Raw genomic sequence first — 24,624 nt, 5'->3', positions numbered from 1 at the left:
ACCATCTAAGAGCATCTCTGTCCTGGTGGGAAGATCTTTCCAACCTGGAAAAAGGACTTCCCTTCCAGCCTGCTCTGCCCTAGGTGACAGTGACCACCAATACATTCCCCCCCCCCCCCCCCAGGGCTAGGGAGCCCATGTGAATGGTCTCCATACGCAGGGCCTCCAGACCACCGCCAAAGCACTCTGTCTGAGTTGTCGACCAAGGAAGTTCTTATCCGGACGGATAACCAGGTTGCGATGTGGTACATCAACAAACAGGGAGGCATGGGCTCGGCCCTCCTCTGCTGCAAAGCAGTGCAAGTGTGGGCCTGGGCCCTGTCTCAAGGGATGTGTCTACAAGCGACCTACCTGCCAGGTCACCTCAACTTGCTGGTGGACCGCCTAAGCTAGTCCTTCCAGCCACACGAGTGGTCCCTCAACCCAGAAGTAGCAGCCGAGCTCTTCCACTGGTGGGGGTATGCTAGATGTGGATCTCTTCGCCTCCCCTCACAACCACAAGGTGAGCAGGTTCTGCTTCCTGGTAGTGGGGAGCGGCCATCCAGCCTGCGATTCCTTCTCCCTTTGCTGGGGGAAGGGCCTCCTGTATGCATACTCCCTCTGCCGCTCCTCTTTAATGCCCTGCTGAAGCTCCAGCAGGACAGAGGGACCATGATAATCATGGCACCTTCTTGGCCTCGATAGGTCTGGTTCCCACTTCTGTGCGGACGGCGCCCGATCTCATCTCACAGAATCAGAGCATTCTGCACCATCCAAATGTCCGGGCACAGGCCCTCATGACTTGGATGTTGAGCACGTAGTCTTCCAGCCTTTGCAGCTCTCTGACTGTGTTGCCCCGGGTCCTGGTAGAGTCTCGAAAGCCTTCCACCAGGAAGTCCTACAGCTTGAAGTAGAAACTGTTTTCCATCTGGTGCATGGGGCAGGATTTAGATCCTTTCTCATGCCCCCTTCCCCTGGCTGTTGGATTGCCTGTGGCACCTGTCCAAGTCTGGGCTTCAGACCAGCTCAGTCATGGTGCAACTCAGCACCATCAGTGCATACCCCCGAGGTGTCACTGGCACACCCGTTTTGGTCAAGTCGTTAGTGGGTCGTTTCATGCGGGGCCTACTACAGCTAAAACCCCCTCTTCAGCCTTCAGTTGCGTCCTGGAACCTCATCGTGGTCCTGGCGCAGCTCATGCACCCTCCTTTTGAACCGATGCAGTCCTGTGAGCTGAAATTCCTCACCTGGAAAGTCATATACCTGGTGGTGATCACTTTGGCTCGTAGGTCAACAAGCTTCAGGCGCTGGTCACGTACCAACTGTACATGAAGTTCTTCCATGATTGTGTAGTCTGTTTCTGCCCAAGGTTGTGACTGATTTCCACCTTAATCAGTCCGTTCTTTTACCCCCTTTTTTCCGAGCCTCATTCCTACCCAGGGGAACAGGCGTTTCATACCTTGGACTGTAAACGGGCCTTGGCTTTCTACCTGGATCATACTGCAGGCCACAGACAGTCCATCCAACTCTTCATGTCTTTTGACCACAGCAGGCTGGGGGGAGTGGTGGGAAAGCAGACCAAGTTGAACTGACTGGTGGATTGCATTGCCTTCTGCTATGTGCAGGCAGGCCTTCAGTTAGCGGGCAGAGTAAGTGCTCACTCTGTGTGGGCTATGGTGACGTTTGTGGCTGATTTGCATGCAGTCCCTGTCTAAATTTGCCGAGCCACAACCTGGAGTTCTCTTCACAAGTTTGCGGCCCATTGCTGTCTAGACAGGGATAGACGTCAGGACTGTGCCGTTGGTCAGTCGGTCGGTCTGTCCGTCCTGTGCAGTCTGTTCCAGACCTGAACCCAACTCTTCCTGCTTCGTACTTCTTGTGGGACCCAGACCGCCCCTCTTTACCTACAGCGCCGCAGTTGTGTTGTGCCCATTGGCACCTTGTTTGGCCACTGTTGGTCTCCCTGGTTAAATGGGGCAGTCTGAAGCTTGGTATTCTCCCTCATGTAAGGACTACCATCCTGCTTGTTCTAGGAGAAACCACAGTTTACCTGTAAGAGGTATTCTCCTAGGACAGCAGGATGTTAGTCCTCAGGAATCCCGCCCGTCTCCCCACAAAGTTGGGTTCTATGGTTTGTTCTATTTATTTTTTGCTAGTCTTTTGCTATGTTACGAGACTGAAGGGGGACCTCGTGGACGCACAGATCATAGGAGGCTGGGCATGCTCAGTCTGCTGGTCAAAGCTTCTAGAAACTTTGAGAAGTTTTTTTTGTGCCAGGCTCTATTAGATGATGTCACTCACATGTGAGACTAACATCCTGCTGTCCTAGGAGAACACCTGTTACAGGTAAGCAACTGCGCGTTCCCCGATGCCAGCAAGGCCAGGGGTTCTAGTCATGATAATTCCTGATACCAAAGAGAACTGGGGGCCTATGTCCCAGTCTCGCTCTCTGGGTCTTGAACAAATTCCTTCGAAGGGAAAAGTTCAAAATGGTCTCTCTGGGCACTCTGATCCTGCTCCTCAAGAGAGGAGACTGGCTGTGCTCCCTTGATCTCAAGGATGTCTACATCCACATTGCGGTCTTCCTGAACCACAGGAAGTATCTTCGCTTTGTGGGTGGGCAGGCTCACTACCAGTACCGGGTACTGTTGTTTGGCTTGGCCTCAGCCCTCAAGTCTTAACCAAATGCCTGGCAGCGGTGGCAACGCACTTTAGGTATCAAGGGGTACATGTGTGCCCCTACCTGGACGACTGGTTGGCCAAAGTGCCTCCCAAGAGGGAGTGCTGGACGATTTGACCCTGACCATATAGGTGCTGCAGTCTCTGGGGTTTGTCAAACCACACAAAACCCATCTCTGCCCGTTCCCCCCCCCCCCCCCCCCCCCCCCGGGACACGATTCAGGCAAAGGCATTTTTGCCCTGCGACCGGGCCCTTGCCCTGTCCTCGCTAGCTACCTTTGCATGCAGCAGTCAGCAAGTTCCTGTTCATCTGCTGGGCCACATGGCGGTCTCTGTCCTTATTACCCCATTGGCCCGCCTTTGCATGCGCAAGGTGCAATGGACATTGAGGTCACAATGGCAACAGGCATCCCAGGACCTCGAGGCCTATATCTCCATCACACCACCTCTGAGGGTCTCCCTGTCCTAGTAGGAGAATCTTTCCAACCTGGAGCAGGGGATACCATTTCAAGCTGCCAAGCCTCAGGTAGTACTTACTACCGATGCCTCCCTCCCACAGTTGGGGGGCCCATGTGGACAACCTCCACATGCAGGGTCAATGGACAACTCACGAAGCTCTGTGCCAGATGCACTTCCTGGAGTTTCGGGCAATTCATTATGTTCTGTGAGTGTTTCGAGACCACTTGTCTCACAAGGCAGTCTTGATTCGGACAGACAGTCAAGTAGCAATGTGGTACATCAACAAACAAGGAGGCAGAGGGTCGTTCCTCCTCTGTCAAGAAGCGGTGCAGATCTGATCTTGAGCTCTGTTGCAGGACATGTCTCTGCGAGTGATGTATCTGGCTGGGACACTGAATGTGCTGGCAGACCGCCTGAGCCATTCTTTTCAGTCAGCTGCACAAGTGGTCACTGAATCCAGCAGCGGAGGCCCGGATCTTGTGCCTGTGGGTAACTCTGGATGTGGTTCTCTTTGCCTTCCCGTGCAATTGCAAGGTGAGCAACCTTTGCTCCCTATTCAGGACGGATGGGCGTCCAGCCTCCGACGCCTTTGCCCTTCATTGGGGCACAGGTCTCCTGTATGCATATCCTTCTCTTCCGCTAATCATGAGGACTCTTGAAGTTCCAGCAGGACTGGGGGACCATGATTCTCGTGGCCACATTTTGGCCCAGACAAGACTGGTTTTCCTCTCTTTCGAGACCTGTCGATCAGAGATCCTATCAGTCTAGGGACTGCACCCAACCTGATAACGCAGGATCAGGGCGCACTGTGCCATCCAAACCTCCAGGCGTTAGCCTTGACGGCCTGGATGTTGAGCACAGTCCTTCGGCCCCTAGACCAGGGATGGCGAACTCCAGTCCTCGAGTGCCACAAACAGGCCAGGTTTTCAGGATATCCACAATGAATATGAATGAGAGAGATTTACATACAATGGAGGCAGTGCATGCAATCTTTCTCATGCATATTCATTGTAGCTGTCCTGAAAACCTGGCCTGTTTGTGTCACTCGAGGACTGGAGTTCGCCATCACTGCCCTAGACCTATCTGACGGTGTCTCAGGTACTGGTAGCTTCCCGGAAGCCTTCCACCAGGAAGTCTTACCTATTGAAGTGGAGGAGGTTTTCCATCTAGTGCAAGGAGCATGGCTTGGATACATTCTCGTGCCCCTTCCCAAAGTTCTTGGGCTACTTGTGGCACCTCTCCGAGGCCAGGCCTAAAAGCACCTCAGTCAGGGGCCATCTGAGCGCGGTCAGAGCTTACCATTGAGGAGTCGCTGGCACGCCCATCTCTGTTCAGCCCATAGTGAGTCACTTCATGCAGGGCCTGCTTCAGTTGAAGGCCCCCCCCCCCCCCCTTGGCCTCCTGTTGTGTCCTGGCACATGAGCTGCGTGTTAGCACAGCTCATGTGCCCTCCTTTTGAGCCTATGCACTCCTGCAACCTGAAGTTCATCACCTGGAAGGTCCTGTTCCTGATGGCGATCACTTCAATTCGTAGGGTTAGTGAGCTTCAGGCCTTTGTCACGTACCCCACCCTACATGAAATTCTTTCATGATCGTGTGGTACTGTGTACGCATCCCAAGTTCCTACCCAAGGTAGTGACTGACTTTCACATCAATCAGTCCGTTGTTTTGCCCATCTTTTTTTTCCAAGACCCCATTCACACCAAGGGGAACGGGCTCTGCACTCGTTAGATTGCAAGAGAGTGCTGGCTTTCTATTTAGAATGCACAGCAGGCAATCAACTCAGCTCTTCATATCTTTTGATAAGAATAGATTGGGAGTTGCGTGGGAAATCAGACTCTAATTGGCTAGCTGACTCTCTCTTTCTGCACTGCGCAATCGGGCCTTCAGCTGGGAGGCCGATTCAAGGCTATGGTGGCATCTGTGGCCCACTTACGGTGGTTCCCATAACCGGAATCTGTAGGGCTATGACATGGAGTTCTCTGCATATGTTTTCGGCCCACTACTGCTTAGACAAGGATGGTCGGCAAAACGGTAGTTTTGGACAGTCTGTCCTTCACAACCTCTTCCAGGCTTAAACCCAACTCTTCCTATCTTGAGGCCTCTTGGTGATCAGACTATCTCCTTATCTAATCAACAGCACTGCAGTTAATGTGCCTGTTGGTATGTGGTTCGGCCCTTATGGTTGTTGGGAGAAGCCTGAAGCTTGGTATTCACCCATCTTTAAGGACTACTATCCTGCTTGTCCTAGGAGAAAGCGCAGTTGCTTACCTGTATCAGGTGTTCTCTTAGGGCATCAAGATGTTAGTCCTCAGGAAACCCACCTGCGGAGTTGGGTTCTCCTGCGTTTTTGTTTTATTTTTTTTGCTTGTGAATTCTATGCTACAAGTCTGAAGGAGGATCTTACATGGACGCACAGATAGTGATGGCATGCTGGGCATACTCAATGTGCAGTCAAAATACTAGAACTGACAAAAGATTTCCGTGCTGGGCTCCATCTGATGTCGTCACCCCATCTGTAAGGACTAACATCCTGCTGTCCTAGGAGAACACCTGTTGCAGATAAGCAACTGTGCTTTCTCCCTTAACTTCTTAGCTACTTTAGAAAACCATAGTGGTCTCTTTCCTCTTTTCTTATGTTAGGAAAGTAAATAAAGGAAATGCCATACTGGGTCAGACCAAGGGTCCATCAAGCCCAGCATCCTGTTTCCAACAGTGGCCAATCCAGGCCATAAGAACCTGACAAGTACCCAAAAACTAAGTATTCCATGTTAACTTTTGTTAATGGCAGTGGCTATTCTCTAAGTGAACTTAATAGCAGGTAATGGACTTCTCTTCCAAGAACTTATCCAATCCTTTTTTAAACACAGCTATACTAACTGCACTAACCACATCCTCTGGCAACAAATTCCAGAGTTTAATTGTGCGTTGAGTAAAAAAGAACTTTCTCTGATTAGTTTTAAATGTGCCCCCTAGTCTTTCTATTATCCGAAAGAGTAAATAACAGATTCACATCTACCCGTTCTAGACCTCTCATAATTTTAAACATCTCTATCATATCCCCTCTCAGCAGTCTCTTCTCCAAGCCCTTATATCTCCTTTTAATTTTGCTCACTGCTCTTCTAGTTCCCCCTAAATTTTCCCTTCAAGGTACTCCCCTATTTTAAAAGTTGTTTTCCTGAAGTCTAGGAAGGGGTTCTATTTCCTGATTCCAAAGAGAACAGGGGGACTCTGGCCTATTTTGGATCTGAGAGGCTTGAACAAATTTCTACAAAAAGAAAAGTTAAAGATGGTCTCGCTGGGCACCCTGATTCCCCTCCTTCAAAGAGGGGACTGGCTTTGCTCCCTCGATCTAAAGGATGCGTATGCCCTCATTGATGTCTTCCCAGGTCACGGGAAGAATCTGCGGTTCCTCGTGGGTGTGAGGCACTTCAGTACAGGGTGTTGCTGTTCAGCCTCGTGGGTCTTCACCAAGTGTCTGGCAGTAGTAGGTGTTCACCTCAGCTGACTGGGGGTACATGTGTTTCCCTACTTGGATGACTAGCTGGTCAAGAGTGCTACCCAGGAGAGGGTGCTTCACTCTGCGTCTGATCATTCAGGTGCTGGAGTCTCTTAGGTTTGTCATCAATTACCCGAAGTCCCAACTCACCCCATTGCCTCAGTTGAGCTTTATCTGTACCCGAATGGACATTGCTCAGGCCAGGGCATACCTTCCCCGTGAGCAGGCACTTGCTCTGGCATCTCTGGCAAATTTGGTCCACCAAAGCTAGCAGGTCTTGGCCTGCGTTTTGCTTTGCCTTCTGGGCCACATGGCTGCATCTGTCCATGTTACCCCTTTGGTTCGATTTGCACATGTGCAAAGCCCAGTGGGCCCAGCGGTCTCAGTGGCAGCAAGCCACCCAGGACCTCAGTGTGCTCATTCACGTTACACCGCCTCTCCAGATCTCCTTGTCTTTGTGGGAGAGGCTGCCCAATCTGGAGCAGAGGGTTTCTTTTCAGTCTCCCCCAACTCAAGTTATGCTTACCACAGATGCGTCCACCCTGGGTTGGGGTACGCACATTGTCAGCTTTCGCACACAAGGTCTGTGGTCTGCTCAGGAAGCTCAGTGCCAGATCAACTTCCTGGAGCTGAGGGCGATCCTCTATGCTCTTTGGGCGTTCTGGGATTGTTTATCCAACGAGGCACTCCTGATCCAAACAAACAATCAGGTAGAGATGTGGTACACAAGTAGGGAGGCATGGGATCGTTCCTCCTGTGTCGAGAGGCTGTTCAGATTTGGTTGTAGGCTCAGTCCCAGGGCATGCGTCTCAGAGCCATGTACCTGGCTGGGAAAAAGAATGTGGTGGCGGACTGCCTGAGTCGAGTGTTCCAACCCCACAAGTGGTCCCTGAAGCCAGCGATGGAGGATCGCATCTTCCGTCTTAAGGGGGGTCCCAGACATGGACCTCTTTGCCTCCCCCTGCAACAGCAAAGTAAAGAACTTCTGCTCCCTGTTCTGAGGAGATAGAAAGCCAGTCTCCGACGCCTTTGCCCGCCATTGGGGCGAGGGCCTTCTGTATGCATATGCTCTGCTTCCCCTGGTAATGAAGACTCTTGAAGCTCTGGCTAGACAAGGGGAACCATGATTCTCATTACCCCCCCCCCCCCCCCCCCCTTGGCCGAGGAAGGTCTGGTTCCCACTTCTGCGGGCCTCTCAGTCAGAGAACCAATCTGTCTGGGGACCTCCACCAATCTGATCATGAAGGATCAGGGCAAGCTGCCCCATCCCAATCTCAGTGCGTTCTCGGACAGCCTGAATGTTGAGAGGCTAGTTCAGTGGGCCCTTGACCTCTTTGATGTGTCTCGGATCCTCGTAGCTTCCAGGAAGCCACCAGGAAGTTTTACAGCTTGAAGTGGAAGAGGTTTTCCATCAGGTGTGAGGGCCACGGCTTGGATCTGTTCGCCTGCTCCACTCTGAAGTTGCTTGACTACTTGTTGTGCCTTTAGGAGGCTGGTTTAAAGACCAACTCTGAGTACACCTGAGTGCCATCTGTGCTTATCACCAGAGTGTGGGCAGTATGCCCATCTGTGCAACCCATAGTGGTGCGGTGTTTGCTTCAGCTGAAGCCTCCCCTGTGGTCTCCTCTTGTGTCCAGGGATGTTAACTTGGTGTTGGCCTGTCTCATGCAAGATTCTTTTGAGCCCCTGAGCTCCTGCGACCTGAAGTACCTGACTTGGAAGGTCGTCATCTTGGTTGCAGTCACTTCTGCATGCAGGGTCAATGAGATTTAGGTGTTGGTGACACATCCGCCCTACACAAAATTATTTCATGATAGGGTGGTCCTGTGTACTCATCCTAAGTTCCTGCATAAGGTGGTGACTGATTTTCATCTTAACCAGTCAATCGTTCTGCCCACCTTTTTTTTTTTTTTTTTCCCCCAGGCCTCATTCACATCAGGGCGAATGGGCGTTGCACAGCTTAGATTGCAAGAGAGCCTTAGCTTTCTACCTTGAGCGGACAGCACGCTAAAGGCAGACCGTGCAGCTCTTCATCTCTTTCGACAAGAACAGATTGGGAGTTGCGGTACCAAACTGGTTGGTGGATTGTATATCCTTCTGCTGTGAGCAAGCACGGGCCTTTAGCTTGGAGGCCATATCAAGGCTCATTCTGTGAGAGCCATGGCGGCTTTGGTAGCCAACTTGCAAGCGTTTCCTGTAACTGAAATCTGCAAGGCTGTGACATATAGTCATGGGGGAATTCTGCCCTACTGCGGAGCACAAAATTCCCTCCCTGCGCAGAAAATGGCAGAGGAGACCCCGGCATGCCGCGAACGGAGCGCGCGAAGATGAAGGCCCTGGTGAGCAGTTCGCAGTGAAGATGAAGGCCCCCATGTGCCACGGGACACTCTCTGCTCACGGCAATGATGAAGGCCCCCGGTGTGAGTGTGTGTGAGAGGAGAGGGGTGGGGGAGGGGAGTGAGGAGGAGGAGGTGAGAGAGCCCAAGGGGGGGGGGGGGAATGCTTGAGTGTGGGTGGTAGAGGGAGCCTATAATGAGGAGATTGTGAAGGAGTGTGTATGTGTGTGCGACTGGGAGCACGCGTGTGTATGAAAAATGGATCGTGTGTATGTGAGGGTGCTAGCCTGTGTGAAGGGATTGTGTATGTGTGAGACAGAATCTGTGTGAAGGAGTGCATGAGAGAGAGACATAGGTAGCCTGTGTGAGGATGTATGTGTGAGAGAGAAAAGGAGCTTATGTGAGTGTGTATGCAAAAGAGAGGGACCCTATATGAGGGGATGTGTGTGTGTGTGTGTGTGAAGCAGCCTGTATGAGGGTGGGTGTATGTGTACTTGAGAGAGGGAGTATGTGTGTGAGAGAGGGAGCCTGTGTGAGGGGCCGTACTGAGAACAGGGTCAAACTCTGGGACTGGTGATAGTAGAAGGGGTTGAGCCTAGAGGTGGAGGGGCGGGAGACTGGCAGGTGGAGGAGTTGGGGCCTGAGAGAGCAAAGTGGCCAGGGGAGTAGGGAAAGTGAGTGGAAGAGATACTTTTACAGTGAATTTCTAGGGAAATTCTGCATCTCTAAGTAATTACGTTTTAAATTAATACAGAAAAAGTTATTACTTAAAGACTCACCACACAGAAACACTGTATCCTCACAATATAATTAAATTAATCTAAACAAAGAGGATATGTTCAATGTTATTAAAATAGTTTATTATTCTGTTCTTATTACTATCAGGAACAACACCATCAGTATTAGTGCAAGTATGATTTAATCCACCGCCTCTTGCCACGCAATGGGCCGCAGGCAATTTCAGCAGTTTGTCAAGCACTCAGTTTGTAATCATTTGGTGGTGTTCCTCGTTTACTCATAATTTTTTATTCAATTCACTTAAAAGCTTATATTTTATTTTTCGTTTTTACCCCAAAACCAAAAAGACTATTGTTTACTAAATCCTAAAATGTATAAATCTATGTCCCGATACCACCATCACCATTTTATTTTAATACCATTCAATCCTAAGATTTGTGTACTTGGCCACCCTATAGGTTTTAATTCAAAACTGTCCCTACCACAATCACTATGGATTTTGTTGTATTATCATTGCATCCTAAAGTTTATATACTTAGCCCCACTGTAGATTTTAATTCAAAACTGTCCCGACATGGGCCATGTTTCGACTGTTTCCAGTCTTCTTCAGGGGATGCCTTGTATCTTAATTCAGTTTCAAAATATATTACATTTTAGGATTTAGTAAACAATAGTCTTTTTGGTTTTGGGGTAAAAATAAAATATAAGCTTTTAAGTGAATTGAATAAAAAATTGAGTAAACGAGGAACAACACCAAATGATTACAAATTGAGTGCTTGACAAACTGCTGAAATTGCCTGCGGCCCATTGCATGGCGAGAGGCGGTGGATTAAATCATACTTGCACTAATATTGATGGTGGTGTTCCAGATAGTTTGTTATTAAAATAGTAATAAGAACAGAATAATATTTAACATATCCTCTTTGTTTAGATTAATTTAATTACTTAAAGACTGTCATGTAAATTGTTATTTTGACCAATATAAAGTTTGCAGAATTTTAAGTGTTTGTGCGCAAAATTCCCCCAGGAGTAGACATGGAGTTGTCTCTACACGTTCGCTGCCCACTACTGTCTGGTCAGGGATGTCTGACATGATAGCAGCTTTGGCTTTCAGCTGTAGAACCCAACTCTTCCTGCCTAGGGCCCATTGTTCGGGTTCAGGCTGTCTCCCTCTGTTGCCAACAGCACTGGGTTTTTATGCCTGTTGGCACCTGGTTTAAGTGCCTGTTGGTTCTTATTGTTACTTGGTATTCACCCATGTGTGAGGACTACCATCCTGCTTGTCCTAGGAGAAAGCAGAGTTGCTTACCTGTAACAAGTGTCCTCCTAGGACAGCAGGATGTTTGTCCTCAAGAAACCCACCCGCCACCCCGCAGAGTTGGTTTTCTCCTATGTTTATTTTATTTTTTCGTAATTCTATGTTAAAGACTGAAGAGGGACCCTGTGTAGGCACATGGATAGTAGAGATGTGCTTCGGGTAAAAAGTTTGTGTCTGGCTTCGTTTCAGGCCCCTCCCCGCAGAAATTTCATTTTTCCCGTGGTTCGGGGGTTTCTTTTTTTCAGGGGCCCCGATTTTCGGGTTAGTGCGCACTAACCTGGCAGAGTTAGTGAGCACTAATGGGAGTTAACGTGCACTAATTCCCGTTAGTGCGCACTAACTCAAATGAATTTTTTCAGAAATTTCGGAAAAAATTTCAATCGTTCTCCCGAACCATTCCGAATTAGGCAATTTCATTGACATTGCCTAATTCAGGAAAAACGATTGCACATCCCTAGTGGATAGTAGCTGGGAATGCTTAGTGTGCCAGTCAAAGTTCTAGAAACTTTGACAGAAGTTTTCTGTGCTGGGCTCCATCAGATGATGTCACCCATGTGTGAGGACTACCATCCTGCTGTCCTAGGAGAACACCTGTTACAGGTAAGAAACTCTGTTTTCTAGCAATGGTTTTAAACACTTTAACATTTGTATCTTAAGGAAGACTTAACAACTGAGGAAATATGTTGCTTAGAGAATGTGGAATCCAGAATTACTCTGAGATTTCTAGCTCTGTGCAGAAGTAGAATGGTAATGCCAACAAATGTTAAAACTGTTGGGGGGAACATTTAAAGAGTTGTGTATGCTAGAACAGGATCATTATTTGGTTTTTGAAATGTTTTTAATTTTAATCTATTATGTGCCAACAGTCTTTTTACTGAATTTAGGCATAAAGATATCCGAGATAATGTATTTGTCCATGAGGTATTGTGGGTACAAAGCCTTGGATATTGTCTACACAAATTTTATAATTCACATCGAGACATTCAGATATCTGGCACAGTGAAGCTAAGTAAATATTAGAGGATTGCTGAGAGCTCAGAGCCCTGCGGGGTACCAGATGTTATCTTTCCATTCTGAGTGGAATTGACCTTACCTGATTTGTTGGGTATGCTGCATTAAAAATGATCTAAACTATTTCAACATAGTCATCAGGGGGGGGGGGGGGACACCAAGAGCCCGCAGGTGTTGGAATAGGTGGACTTGCTGATTGATGGACAGAAAAGAACTTGAAGATTTCTGCCACGCACATAGCGGGAGTAGGGAGCATTCAAGCAGACTTTACAATTGAGAAATGTAGTCAATTCTTGCAAGAGATCATTGTTTGGGTTGGCCTTTGATCTTAATAGTAAGAAGATGGGGACTTCTACTAATAGTTCTGATGGAAACAACAAAAACCTGAAGGTGCAGAGATTTTACAACCAAAAAGAACAGAAACGATCACTCAGTCTAATTGCCTTGATTGGCCAACGGAAGCCATTCTGTACACGTTTCTTCCATTCCTGTTGGTGGGTCAAGCCATTCAATGGTTTGTCATCAGAATAATTAGACCCAGTTGGCGCCAGATTGGCCTAGATGTCCTTGGTATGTGGATCTTGTTAGAATGTTGGACAGACCTCCATTGCAGCTTCCTTGCAGTCCTATTCTTTGCAAGGCTCTCGGTCAGTTTTGTCTTGCACCCTGGCCCTTGAGAGGTCTTGGCTGATCAAAAATGGTATTCTCTGGAGTGATTCTTTTGAAAATTTGGAAATTCTGTACCTCCTTAGCTTACATTCAGATCTGGAGGATTTTAGAGTACTGGTATTTCAGTAGGCAAGTAGTTCCCAAGGGTGTTTCGGTGCACTGTATTCTGGATTTTTTTGTAACATGGTTGGCTAAGAGCTTAGCGCTGAAATATTTTAAGGTACAAATTGCAACTGTAGCTTGCTATAGAAACCATGTGTTGGGGAAGCCTTTTTCCTCTCCTCCAGATGTTTGAGAGGAGTCTAGCACATTAGGTCCCCAGTGAAGAACCCCATTCTGTCTTGGGATCTGAACTTGGTGGTATCCTTCCTATCTGGCTCGCAGTTTGAACATCTTAGGGGCTTTTGCTGAAACTACTACCTTATAAAAGATGAGTTTTTCTGAATGCAATATGTTTACAAGAAAGATTTTGGAGTTACAGGCGCTTTCCTGCAGAGAGCCCTTTGATATCTTTTGTAAAAAAAAAAAAAAAAATTGCACTGAAAGTGGTATTGCCTTTCCATTTGAATCAGATGCTCTGTTTACCCTCTTTTATAGGCATGTGGAGTGAAATGGTTATAGGGCATTTCACTCCTTGAATGTGAGAAGTGCTTTTAAGATATTGAAAGTTATGAATGACTTTCAAAACTCGGTTCATCTCTTTGTATTATTCAGTGGAGTTAAGAGAGATGAAGCAGCTGCCAAGGTTTCTATTGTACATTTGATGAAGGGGGCCATTGCTGCTGCTTACATTAAGGGCAAACCCTTACCTAGGGAGTTTAGAGAACATTCTGCTAAGGCACAGGCAGCTTTGTGGGTGGAATTGTTTAATTTTTCCACAGGAAATCTGTAAGGGGACTGTTTTGGTCTTTTTTGCATTCTTTTTCCAAGCACTATTATTTGGATGTGTGAGCTAGAGAAGAATTTGCCTTTTGCTGAGGAAGTGTTGTACAGGTTGACTGTATCCTGCCCTGTTCTGGAGTAGCTTGGGTATATTCCATTCATCTGGACAAGTCTGGATTCAAGGAAAGGAAGTAATCTGGTAAGATTAGATTTCACCTTTCCTGAGGTTACTTCTGAGTCTAGCCCTGTAGAGATTCATATTATAACCTCTGGTTGTAGATCATTTTTTCCTCTGGAAAAAGGTTTGTTGTACCTTATTTATGAACTTTGAGGTATTAGAATGTATGTATCATGTCTCTCCAGCTATCCTCTTCTCTCTAGGGTATACAGATTTAGGTCCTTAAGTCTCATCTTCTGTGGTTTTTGGTGTAGGCCCTCTACTATTTCTGTTGCCTTTCTCTGGACTGCTGCCACCCTGTCTATATCCTTTTTGAAGGTATGCCTCCAGAATTGGATACGGTATTCTAGATGAGGTCTCACTGTTGACCTGTAGAGGCATTATCCAATCCTTTACCCTAGCAGCCCTCTGGTCTGGCTACCTTCTTATCACACTGTTTCTGAGGTCATCAGATACAACCATCTCAAGTTATTTCTCCTGATTACTGCACATCAGTATTTCAGCCCCAGTCGTGTACCAGTCCCTTGTATTTCTCCACTTTTTTTTTTTTTTTAATGAGTCTTTACTGCTAAAATACTCAACCACCCCTAAAGCTTTCTTGAATCGCTTCTCATTCTGTCTGTCCCTCAGCAGTGGCTACTTTCTCTTGCAAATCTTGGTGTAATCTATGAAAAGGCAAACCTCTCTCCTTACTTAACCTTTTTATGTTATCGCTTACAATGATATTGATCAGGAATGTGCTTAGGAGGCAGTAACATAGGCTTTCACACTGTCCTCATCTTTTGCACCTAATGTCTAAACATAATCCTGCTTTATAAATATCAGTCATGGGAAAATAGGAACAACAGTCTGTGTTTATTTTTGGTAGAATGTGCATATGTAACCTTCATAGGACCTCTAGATTCAATTAAGAACAAAATCCCAGTCATTTTCAGAAGAAAGTGTTCTGGTCCTATCCCTAAAAGAGCTTAGTTTTTCTAATTTTATGCTACTAGCATACTTTGGCCTGATTCACAAAGGCTTTTCTCCTATATCTGTTGGAAAAGACCTTGATGACTTGGACCCTATGTGTGCTTCCCAAGTTTGCAAAATCTGATTTGTTACTTATATGCTAATTTGTGCCGCCTATTCTCTCACGCAGCATGGGAAGCTGGACTACCATGACCTTGTTTGTTTCCCTTCCAGGTTGATTGTGGACTTATTGTGATTGCTTACAAAGATGGTTCCCCTGCCCATCCACATTTCATGGACTTGGAATTGTGCTCACAGTACTGGAATAAGTGGCTGTTGCGCCTGGAAGACTATATGGAGAAAAGAGAATGAGAAATAGCAATACTAACCAATTTAGTATTATAAACCACATGTTCTCCTTGTGTAAAAGGAGGCTACAAAGCTTGTTGAAACTACCTCAGTTTGTAAACACATTGTATACACTGTGTATATGTTATTAAAGCAGGTATTTGTGTATAGATATGTGTATTTGTAACTATATAGATATAGGGTGGAAAAATATTTAAAATTTAAGTACCAGCCCAAATTTTTAGGAGCCAGGGTGAAAATTCATTTTACCATGTAACACTTTTTTGCTGGCTTTTTTTTTTTTTTTTTACTTTCTACTGCTCTTTCTGGTTGTCTGTTTCAAACTTTTTTTTTTGCTTGCTTTTTGTTTTCATTTTTTGCCTTTTTTTTTGGGTTAATCTTGATTCTCTCTCAGAGGTTTATCAGTCGTACAGATGTCTGTGCTGCCCTTTCTATGGTTGCATGTGTGTACATATATCCCTCATCCCTCCTTATAACTTGGAAAGGGCTAAAGGTAGGGATACCAAATTGTATGGGTGCAGAGGGACTTTAGGAAGGGAGAAGAGTTTTTCACTTTGGAATTAATTACTGGGAAAGCTTTCTGGCAAAGAAATCTGAGACATTGGATTGTAAGCTATGTGGGACTGGGAGAACAGAGGGCAAGAACTCATTTGGGTCATTGGGTGCCTAAATGTAAGGTGCCTGTAAGGTAAGCAAGCAATGGTATAGAAACAGTGAATCCAGAGCAAGTCTAGCTACGAGTGAAGAGAAAATAACACCAAGGCTGTTTAGAATGGGTTAGTGGTGGAAACAAAAATAGTATCAGAATTCAAGAAAGTATGGGATAAATACAGGGAATCTCTAAGGAAGTGATGAGAATTATAATGCTAAATTAATTGGACAGATGGGAGACCATGTGGGCTGTACAGGCGCTTTTTTTTTTTGCTGTCGTGTTTTTAGTTTCTTCTACTTGTTTGTTTCTGGAGTGTTTGTGTAGTTTTTGTTTTTTTTTGCTTATGTAAATGTTGTTTTTTTTTCTTTCCTGTCTAGTTTCTCTTCCTCATCCCCACCTCGCAGTCTCTTTCCCACGGGGCAGGAAGTGGCCCCAGATCACAGCTCCTCTTGGTTAGGGTCTGCCACAGGCAGAGGTTACGCCCTTCTGGCCACCAAAGTGGCAACAGCTTCTCCTAGACCAGTGTCGGGCTTCTGGACAACCTGGCATCCAGGAATTTTCCACCCTAGCATGCAAATACCTGTTTTGATGACTTCAGGTCATGAGTAGGGTTGGCCAATCAAGTTTTAAAATTTATATCTTAGTGCATTTTATGTAATTCTCTGTTTCCTACTAAATAGTAAAACTTAGTATAAAAGCTTATTTTCTGCATCATAATCTTAGCAGAGCTGCTATTCATTTTTTCTTGGAGAAATATTAGTGTAAAGGGACCCTGTAATCAGTTACTATAGAAGGTTGTGGCTATCCCTGTGGCTCAGTATGCAGTTGTTTTGCACTCACCTCTTCGTTTGGGGCTGGAGATGCTGCCAAATTCAGGACCCATGATGGCAGGGTTCCAGAAGGAAATTCTAGTGCAGGTCCTCCAGCCCAGGACCATCACTGCATTGACCATTCTAGGTATGATGGCAATGGAGATATAAAATGGGGGGGGGAGGAAGGCTTATCCCAGCCTTGGGTTGCAATTCAGCTGGAAGTACAAAGTTGCAGGAGAAAACTGCAGAGTCCAAAAATAAAAAATTAATGGGAATTTGTGAGTTTGGAACCAGTGCCTGTTGCAAAAATAAGTCATTTCATTTTGTTTTTAAGGGCGACCTTTAAGGTGCAAGTGGTAATGGATTTCAGTAATGCTGTGAGAGTGGGAACTGGGCTTTAATGTCACTGCTAGAATGCAGCTCCAGATATGGAAATGCAGGGTTTGTCATTGGAGTCCAGTTCCAGGAGTGGCACTGGAATTTTATGCCTACAATAATGTTAAAAATTGCATTCCTGACATTGCAGCATCTTTTTATCAATATGAAAAAGGGCTTAAACACCACAGCCTCATATGGTAAGTACCTACAGGGTTTTACAGTAATATTCATTAAAAAAAATTAGTCCTCTTACTTTATAGGATCCATTCCTTTTACTGTATGTAAAAGTATCTTGGTTTTAAATGTTTCCTCCTCTGTCTTTATTGTCATTTTATTTTGATCAAATTACTCTGAGCAGTTTTTCCTGGAATTCTATAGCAATAACATTAGTGACTGTTTGACATTCCACACCAAATACAGCCTTACAGTTCTTGGGATTTAACAAATGGCAATTTATTGCTTAGTGATGACTGTGCATTTTCTGTATAAGGCAGCCACTGCTGTCTAAAAGCAGGATCAGTTGTCTCAGTGGATTTTTGACAGTCTCAGCTTTATATATTGCAAATCATCAGCTGCTTAAAATCCAGTGGTGCCATTAACCATTGAGAGAGGATAAAGATGGGGGAAAAATGCAAGAGTGAATTGTTTACTGTTGGTGCTGTATCTGTGTGGGATGGTAACTCATTGAAATGAGGACAGGTTATTCACCACAAATTAGTGATGATCAGGTAACTCAAGAATGCAGAGCAAAGCTATTTAACGAGTTCAAACATATTATCAGTTTCTAGTGGAAGTAAATAGTGTATTTCCAGTCAGCTAAGGTAACTGTTCTTGCAGCACAGTGACTGTTTTGTTTTGGTTAAACCTAGGAGTATGATTTATTAAATGCTTGGTGCCATTTTCCACATGTAATTGGCTTCTAGCTGCCGCCCATATTAAGTGCTCTACCTTAGCTGAAAACACAAATCTCAGATGCATTCAGCCATAATAAGTGTTTTTATTCATTTCAGCACAAACCATGTCACCTGAAATAGGTTAATGCTCTTACAGTGACAACTATATGTTCTGTTTGAGAGGTGGGAAAATGGTTAAGGGATTTGGGGATATAGCGCAATTCTAGTTAGATTAATTCTGAATGTTACTTTTGCAGAAACATCCACATATATTTTGATTGGCCATGGGGACAGTGGGAGGGGATGCCTGTGCAGGAGTCTCAGGTTTTGATTACCGGATCAGGCTACTGCTGTTTGGGCCAGCATAGGGGGAGGGAGGGAGTCCCCAGCCATCACTGGAAGAAGCAGCAGTCCATACTTCTCAGCTTCAAGCTCTAGCCCAGCTGGTAGGAAGGAAGATTGCAGGATGGAAGCTGCTTGGCAACAAAAAACCTTGTGGATCAAATGTAAAACTGTCCACAGGATTGCCATATAGAACAAAAAAGGTATCATTAAACCTGTACTTAACTGTTCCTGTATCACTGCTCTCCCCCCCCCCCCCCCCCCAAAAAAAAAAACCAAAAAACCACACACTCGTGCAATTTATCCTATTGCTAAATCTTGCAAAGATTCTGGTGTAGAATCAGTTCTTTCCATGGCAGAAAACTGTTGTCATAAGAACAGGGTTGTCTCTACAGGAGGACTATGAATGAGAAACTGAACCTGTTGGGACTTTTTTTTTTTATTTTTGAATTATTTTTTTTTGTTTGTGAACAAGGTTATAGAATTGTTTTGGGTTTTTTGTTTTGTTTTTTTCTTTTCATGTTTCACTAGTCAGACATACAGACCACCTTCCAGGATTCTGCTGATCATATTTTTATTTATCGCCCTCCCATACAAGTACCCAAGATGACTTAAAACATACTAAAAGCAATGTGTGATTGGAAGGGACTAATTTCTTTGAGATGACCAGGATAATGGCGTGGGGTGTACTAGATGTCTCCTCTCTAGTTCAGTAAAGCCTTTGACATTGTTCCATTTCAGTGAATAGGCTTCAGCAAGTCTGTGCCCTGCCTTTAACTTTGGCTCAGGCCCCAACCCCTAGCAACAGGGTTATGATTCATCTGAGTCAGCCCCTTAAAGAGCCTGGAGGCGTTGTAATCATTACCAGTTCATGACCCACTGTGTCTTAAGTTGATTAACTTGAATGTGGGTTGGAGGGTGGGGATCACTGTGCTTGAGCTACAAATGTAAAAATGTTTGAGGGCATCAGTCTGTTTACTTATGACAGATAATTATTTAGTCCCTCCCCCCCTCAGCCCCTTAAATTCAGGAGTGCCTGCTTTGGGTGGAAGCCCATTTACACAATTTCTCTTTAGCAGCCTAAGCAATTAACACTTATATAAAATAGCTGCTTTAGTGCAGGAGTAGCCTGGTAGATAATGCAGCAGGCTAAGAAGCAGGGAAATCAAGGTTCAGATCCCATTGCTGCTGCTTGTGACCCTTGGGCAAGTCACTTCAGCCTCCATTGCCTCAGGTACAAAAAACTTAGGGGCCGATGCAAAAAGGTTGTGCTGAAAGCAGGCGCTGTGTGTTCAGCGTCCCATTTTCCTAACCAGCGCACATGCAGGGGTTTAAAAAAAAATGGACGCTGATAAATGCAGCGACCATTCTCCAAACCTGACTACCGGCACCAGGAGGAGTGTATAAATCAGTATTAAAGTGTCCGGCACTTAATAATAATTTATTCACTCCTTCACTTATTGCCCATTGGCCCCTTTACTGTCACATGTCAGTGAAAGGACCAATCACCTTTCAGAAGGCTATCCTGAAAGGGGATTGGTCCTTTCCACTAACAAATGTCAATGAAAAGGACCAGTGGGCAATAAATGAAGGAGTGAATAAATTATTATTAAGCGCTGGACACTTTAATATTGATTTATACACTCCTCCTGGTTCCCATAATCAGGTTCGGAGAACGGATGCTGAATTTATCATAAGGGGATATTTGCATAAGGGGATTAGTTAGTGCCTATACAACCTGTGTCCAACTGCAGATTATACAGTGCGCTGGGCTAAGCGCACTGTATTGCATCGGCCCCTTAGAATGTGAGCCCTTTGGAGACAGGGAAATACCTACAGTACCTGCATGTAATTCGCTTTGAAGTGCTTGAAAAACAGAATATAAATAGAGGGAGACTGAGAAAAGGCAGAGAGAATGAGGAGATGAGCTAATTTTGCCAGAAGTTAAAAGGGTTTTGTAGCCACTGCTGTTAAGACCCATATAAAATAGAGTGCAGGATGGTGGTAAGACTAGTTAGTGCCCACCCATATTAACCTTAAAGGCCCCCCCATAAAAAATTAAATTCTGGCTATGCCCCTGGTTAAGATTTCTAGTGAAGACCTGAAGTAGGGCATAGAGTAGAGGGTGGTCAACTCCAATCTTCAAGAGCCACAACTAAGTCTAGTTTTCAGAATATTCATGAGTTTTGCATGCACTGCCTCCATTGTACGTAAATATCCCATGCATATTTATTTGTAGGTATCCTAAAACACAGACCTGTTTGTGGCTCTAGAGGAGCAGAGTTGGCCACCCCAGCATAAAGGAAGGACCTAGAGAGGATTAAGAACTTAATCATTTGGAAGTGTAAAAAAAAAACAAAAATTGGTAACTGTATTTATCCATGCCTACCTGATGAAGACAATAAGCAAGACAATAAACTTCCTTTCAAAAATTCAAACCTTGGGCAGCTCAGTGGCAATGTTGCATAATGCCATGCAGGTGACCTGCGTTTGATTCCGGTATGGGTGTGGTATGGACACTAAACAATTGGTTAAAAGGAAAAGAAAATCAAAGGTAGCTGTGAATGAAGGCTTGAAGGTGCCATAGCCCAGTAAATTAAGCTGGAGGAAAAATACCAGGCCAAAACAAAAGAAAATCAGAACTTAAGACAAATTGGAAATGTGTTTTTTCACATTTAAGAAATAGTATTTGTGATGACTGAGTGTCTTAAAGCAGTGTATCAGATTTATCTCCAATGCAGTGAATCATTCAGAGGAAGGACTCCAGGCTGATTGAAGAACTGTTTTTTTGATTTGTTTTTGTTGGGGTTTTTTGGATTTTTTTTTTTTTATAAAGGATTACAATGAAAAGCATAAATTGCAGACAAGGTGAGAGCATTGTCAAAAGCCTGATCTATCATTGCATCGGTATTCGGCTTTTTCCAATAACATTTATCTAGTCATTTTGTTTTTTAAAGAACCACAAGTAGGGGTGGGGGGTGGTTTCCAGTCATTGAGGTTTCTCTTTGTATGTGTGATTTTTTTTTTCTTTTTTAGATGGATTCTCAGGGAAAGATTTTTGGAGAACCTTTTAGTCGGAATTTCATGTAGCAGTGATGTATAATAACCCCAGCTAGCCTCAGCAAGACAGGTAGATCATCGCACAGACAAGAGATTATATATCTTTGTATCCCCTTTTAAGACCTTTGTGTTGCTTGTGTGAGGCTGTTCTCTGATCTCCAAATCATCTGTTTTAGTTGAGCGGTTATTTTTTTTTTTTGTTTATGTAGTTGAAATTTTAGAAATAAGCTGATGGGAGTGGTTAGTTGCCACCATACTGCTTGGAAATAGCAACTCTTGAAAGACTTGCCTCTGCTCTGCATTCTCATGTTTCTCCAAGGACAAGCAGGATGGCAGCCCTCCTACATGGGGTATGGAAAATTTGTCGGTTTCTAGAACTTTGATTGTGCCTTACTGAGCATGTCCATGCATGCTATTATGCCATGCATCCATGCAGGGGTCCCTTCAGTCTCTTTACTGCGGAGTCCTTGATATGTGTTTTTTGTTGCTTCTGTAGGGATTAGCCTTGAATATTCGCTAACTGTACGTGCAGCCAAGATGGATTATCTGATATTTTGCCTGTTTTTCGCTGCAGCTAGATACAGAGATGATAGACTTTTCTGATCAGGCAATTTGTGCCTGGCTTATCTGTTTTGCAAAGAGAAACCATTTGCAGAGCCTCGCAAATAAAAACAAATTTCTTTGTACACAGCAAGAGAAAACATAAGGACAATGGAAGTCTTGGGGGGGGGTTACAAAAGATACCCCTGGGCTTTCCCAGGGAGAGCCAAGTTTATCGACCTAGGAACAAGCCAGCCAATCCCCAATAAAAGAGTTATCAGCTAAGTGTCAGCCTCTCAACCCTGGTCAGTGTTACCATGGCCTGTAGGTGATTCACAAGAGAGGACAAAAAAGCTGTTTGAAGTGGGAAAGAAGAATTAATCACACCTCTAAATATATTTGAATGCATATGTAAGCCCTTAAAAACAGCAGGGAGGAAAGTACCAGAGGTCATTGGCAGCCATCAAGAACAACTTTCATTAGAGTGCAAGCAGCCCTCCCTGATCCTAATGCAGCACTGGAAAGAACACAGCTCAGAACTGAAATCTTCCTTCCCTACTTCACATTTTAGCCTAGCAGCTTTGTGCCCTTTTCACAGGATAGAGCAAGCCCCCTTTTGGCTGAGCAAATTAGCAAAGAGACAAGCAGAACATAAGACCCAACAGCAGAGATTCCCTGGGATGGACCTGAGACCCACAATATTCTGCAACAGTGGTGAGATTTGGAGTTCTGGCTCTGATCAGTGGGAGGCTAGATAGGCTCTTTAGCAACTTTCAGATACAAGTCCAGGCTAAGGAGAGAGATTGTCTTTATGAATCCTAATGTCTGCTAAGTTCCTAACCACCAAGTGGATTCTCTTGTAATGTTTTCTAGCAACAAATCCCTTCTGACGTTGCCAAGTTGTTATGGTAACTATGGGTGGTAAATTTTATTATAGGGATTTTTAGGTTTATCTGAGACACAGTCTTGTGTAAGTCCCTATACTACTCAGATCGTTTACAAAGATATAATAAGTGAATAAGTATCTGCAGCATTCTCTATCTAGGGCAGAGGGAGCGTTTGTCTTCATACAGGCAGAAAGCTTATGCTTGGTGCCTACACCTCATGCTCTTGTTTCTGGGACTTCAGGATTTTTACCAAATTGGCAGAATTGTTCACAGGGTCCTAGGGTTTTGTTCTTTGTAGTTTCGCTATATGAAGTTTTTCAGTGTGTTAAGTTTTTGTTCATTTCTGTACTCTGTTCCATGGCAGTGAACTATCGATGCCCACCAGGCGTTGAGCTGCCACCACCATTGTTTCATTTTGCTTCCCTTTTGTTTTAGCTGAACATGTCTAGCAGGTTCCAGTGATTCTGCTTCCCCCCCCCCCTTTCGCAAGGACAGTCTATCTTAGACTCCCATGATAAATGTATCATGTGTCTGGGGGCATCACATGATGTCCACAGATGGCATAAGTGTGCAGACAATGACCCCTGAACCTTATGGAAAAGCATTTCAGGCACTGGAAGACTGAGCTATTGACGTCAAAGGACCTTGGACCTGCATTGATGGAGTGAGCATCTTTGGCATTGAGAGGACATTTGTTCTTTCAATGCTACTGGCCTATAGGGAACCCGGAAACAGCCCTTTATCTCACTCTTTCCAATCAAAGAAGGCATCGGGTTCCACTTCTTTGATACAGGCATCAAAGAAAGCCAAAGAAGCATCTACATTGGTCTCTATCAGTGCCCTATGCCAGGAGTGTGGAAAAAAAAACACCACCTCCCCTACCCCAGCAGGGGATGATGAGAGCTCATCCTCTAAGAAAGCCAGGGACTTGCAACAGCTTCAACTGGTCCAGGTGTCTGCCACTGATCCACCTCTCAGTTCTGATGAGGTTGTGGTCACAGCATATTTTATCTTTAAGGAGGAATTAAAGATTCAGCAGGCCTTGGAGAAGATAGTGTTGGGCCTCTGTGCTGCAGCATCAAAGACATAGATGATCCTCAAGCCTTTTCTTGATTCCTTAAGGGTGCTTGTAGGCAAGGCACCAACATCACTATTGGTGCCGGATCAGATATCCTGAGGGGGAAGTACCAGTATTGATGCTGAATTGCCACCCCATTGTTGATCTCCAGCTCCTTGAGATTCATGTCAAAACAGCCAAATGTGTTGGTTCTTGAGATGCTGAATAGACTGCTTTGTGGCTATGCATCAGCAAGCACCTCTGAAGAAGAGGTATTGATGGGTCTCCCCTCCTACCCATCTTCTCCACCAGAGGCAAGAATGTCCCCTTCTGAGGACCTCTCCTTCATAGGGTTTATTAGGAAAATGTCTAAACCCATTAAATTTCTGTTAAAGACAGAGGATGAGACCATAAGTAAAATCCTGGACTTCCTCCAGGTCATGGCAGTCTCGGTCCATGAAGTTCTTTAGGAGGTGCCAACAAGGATGTGAGAGAACACCCTCTCTATGGCTTTTGTCCATAAGAAAGTGGACACAGTCTATCTCTCATGCAAAAAACTCCTGAATTTGAAAAGACAATTGCGGCACCAGTCTGTGATAATTGAATCCACCGTCAAGAAGGCCAAGAGATCTAAAACTCATTCCTTGACAGGGGGGGGGGGGGTCCTAGGACCCTTAACACCCTTCAGCAGAAGGCTTTTCAGGGGGGCTATGCTTAATGCCCACATAGCTTCCTACCAACTCTTCATGGGCGGGACTTGTTAAAGCAAATGCAGGGGATGGCAGAGTAGCTTCCTCCAAAAGCAGCAAGACAGCCTCCGATCACTGGTATACAAAGGGCTAGAATATGGAAAACACAATAGGGCCAATGCAAAAAAAAAAAAAGTGTGCTGAAAGCGGACGCTGATTGTTCAGGCATCTCTCCTTAGGGCGTGA

General features: G+C 45.1%; 1 protein-coding gene across 4 annotated transcripts in view; it reads left to right on the top strand.

Moving 5' to 3' along the window:
- The window catches only part of MGME1 (mitochondrial genome maintenance exonuclease 1), a 53,989-nt gene extending 37,567 nt beyond the window's left edge, over nt 1-16,422 (top strand). For all 4 annotated transcript variants that reach the window (XM_029594477.1, XM_029594476.1, XM_029594478.1 and 1 more), the window contains exon 5: nt 14,934-16,422. In XM_029594477.1, the coding sequence (XP_029450337.1) occupies nt 14,934-15,071 (138 nt within the window). In that variant the 3' untranslated portion in view covers nt 15,072-16,422. The remainder of the gene's footprint in view (nt 1-14,933) is intronic.
- The last annotated feature ends 8,202 nt before the right edge of the window (nt 16,423-24,624 follow it).

The sequence above is a fragment of the Rhinatrema bivittatum genome, chromosome 3 (assembly GCF_901001135.1).
Source record: "Rhinatrema bivittatum chromosome 3, aRhiBiv1.1, whole genome shotgun sequence".
Classification (NCBI taxonomy): Eukaryota; Metazoa; Chordata; class Amphibia; order Gymnophiona; family Rhinatrematidae; genus Rhinatrema; species Rhinatrema bivittatum.
The sequence above is the reverse complement of the archived record's forward strand: the minus strand, read 5'-3'. Positions and strand labels throughout refer to the sequence as shown.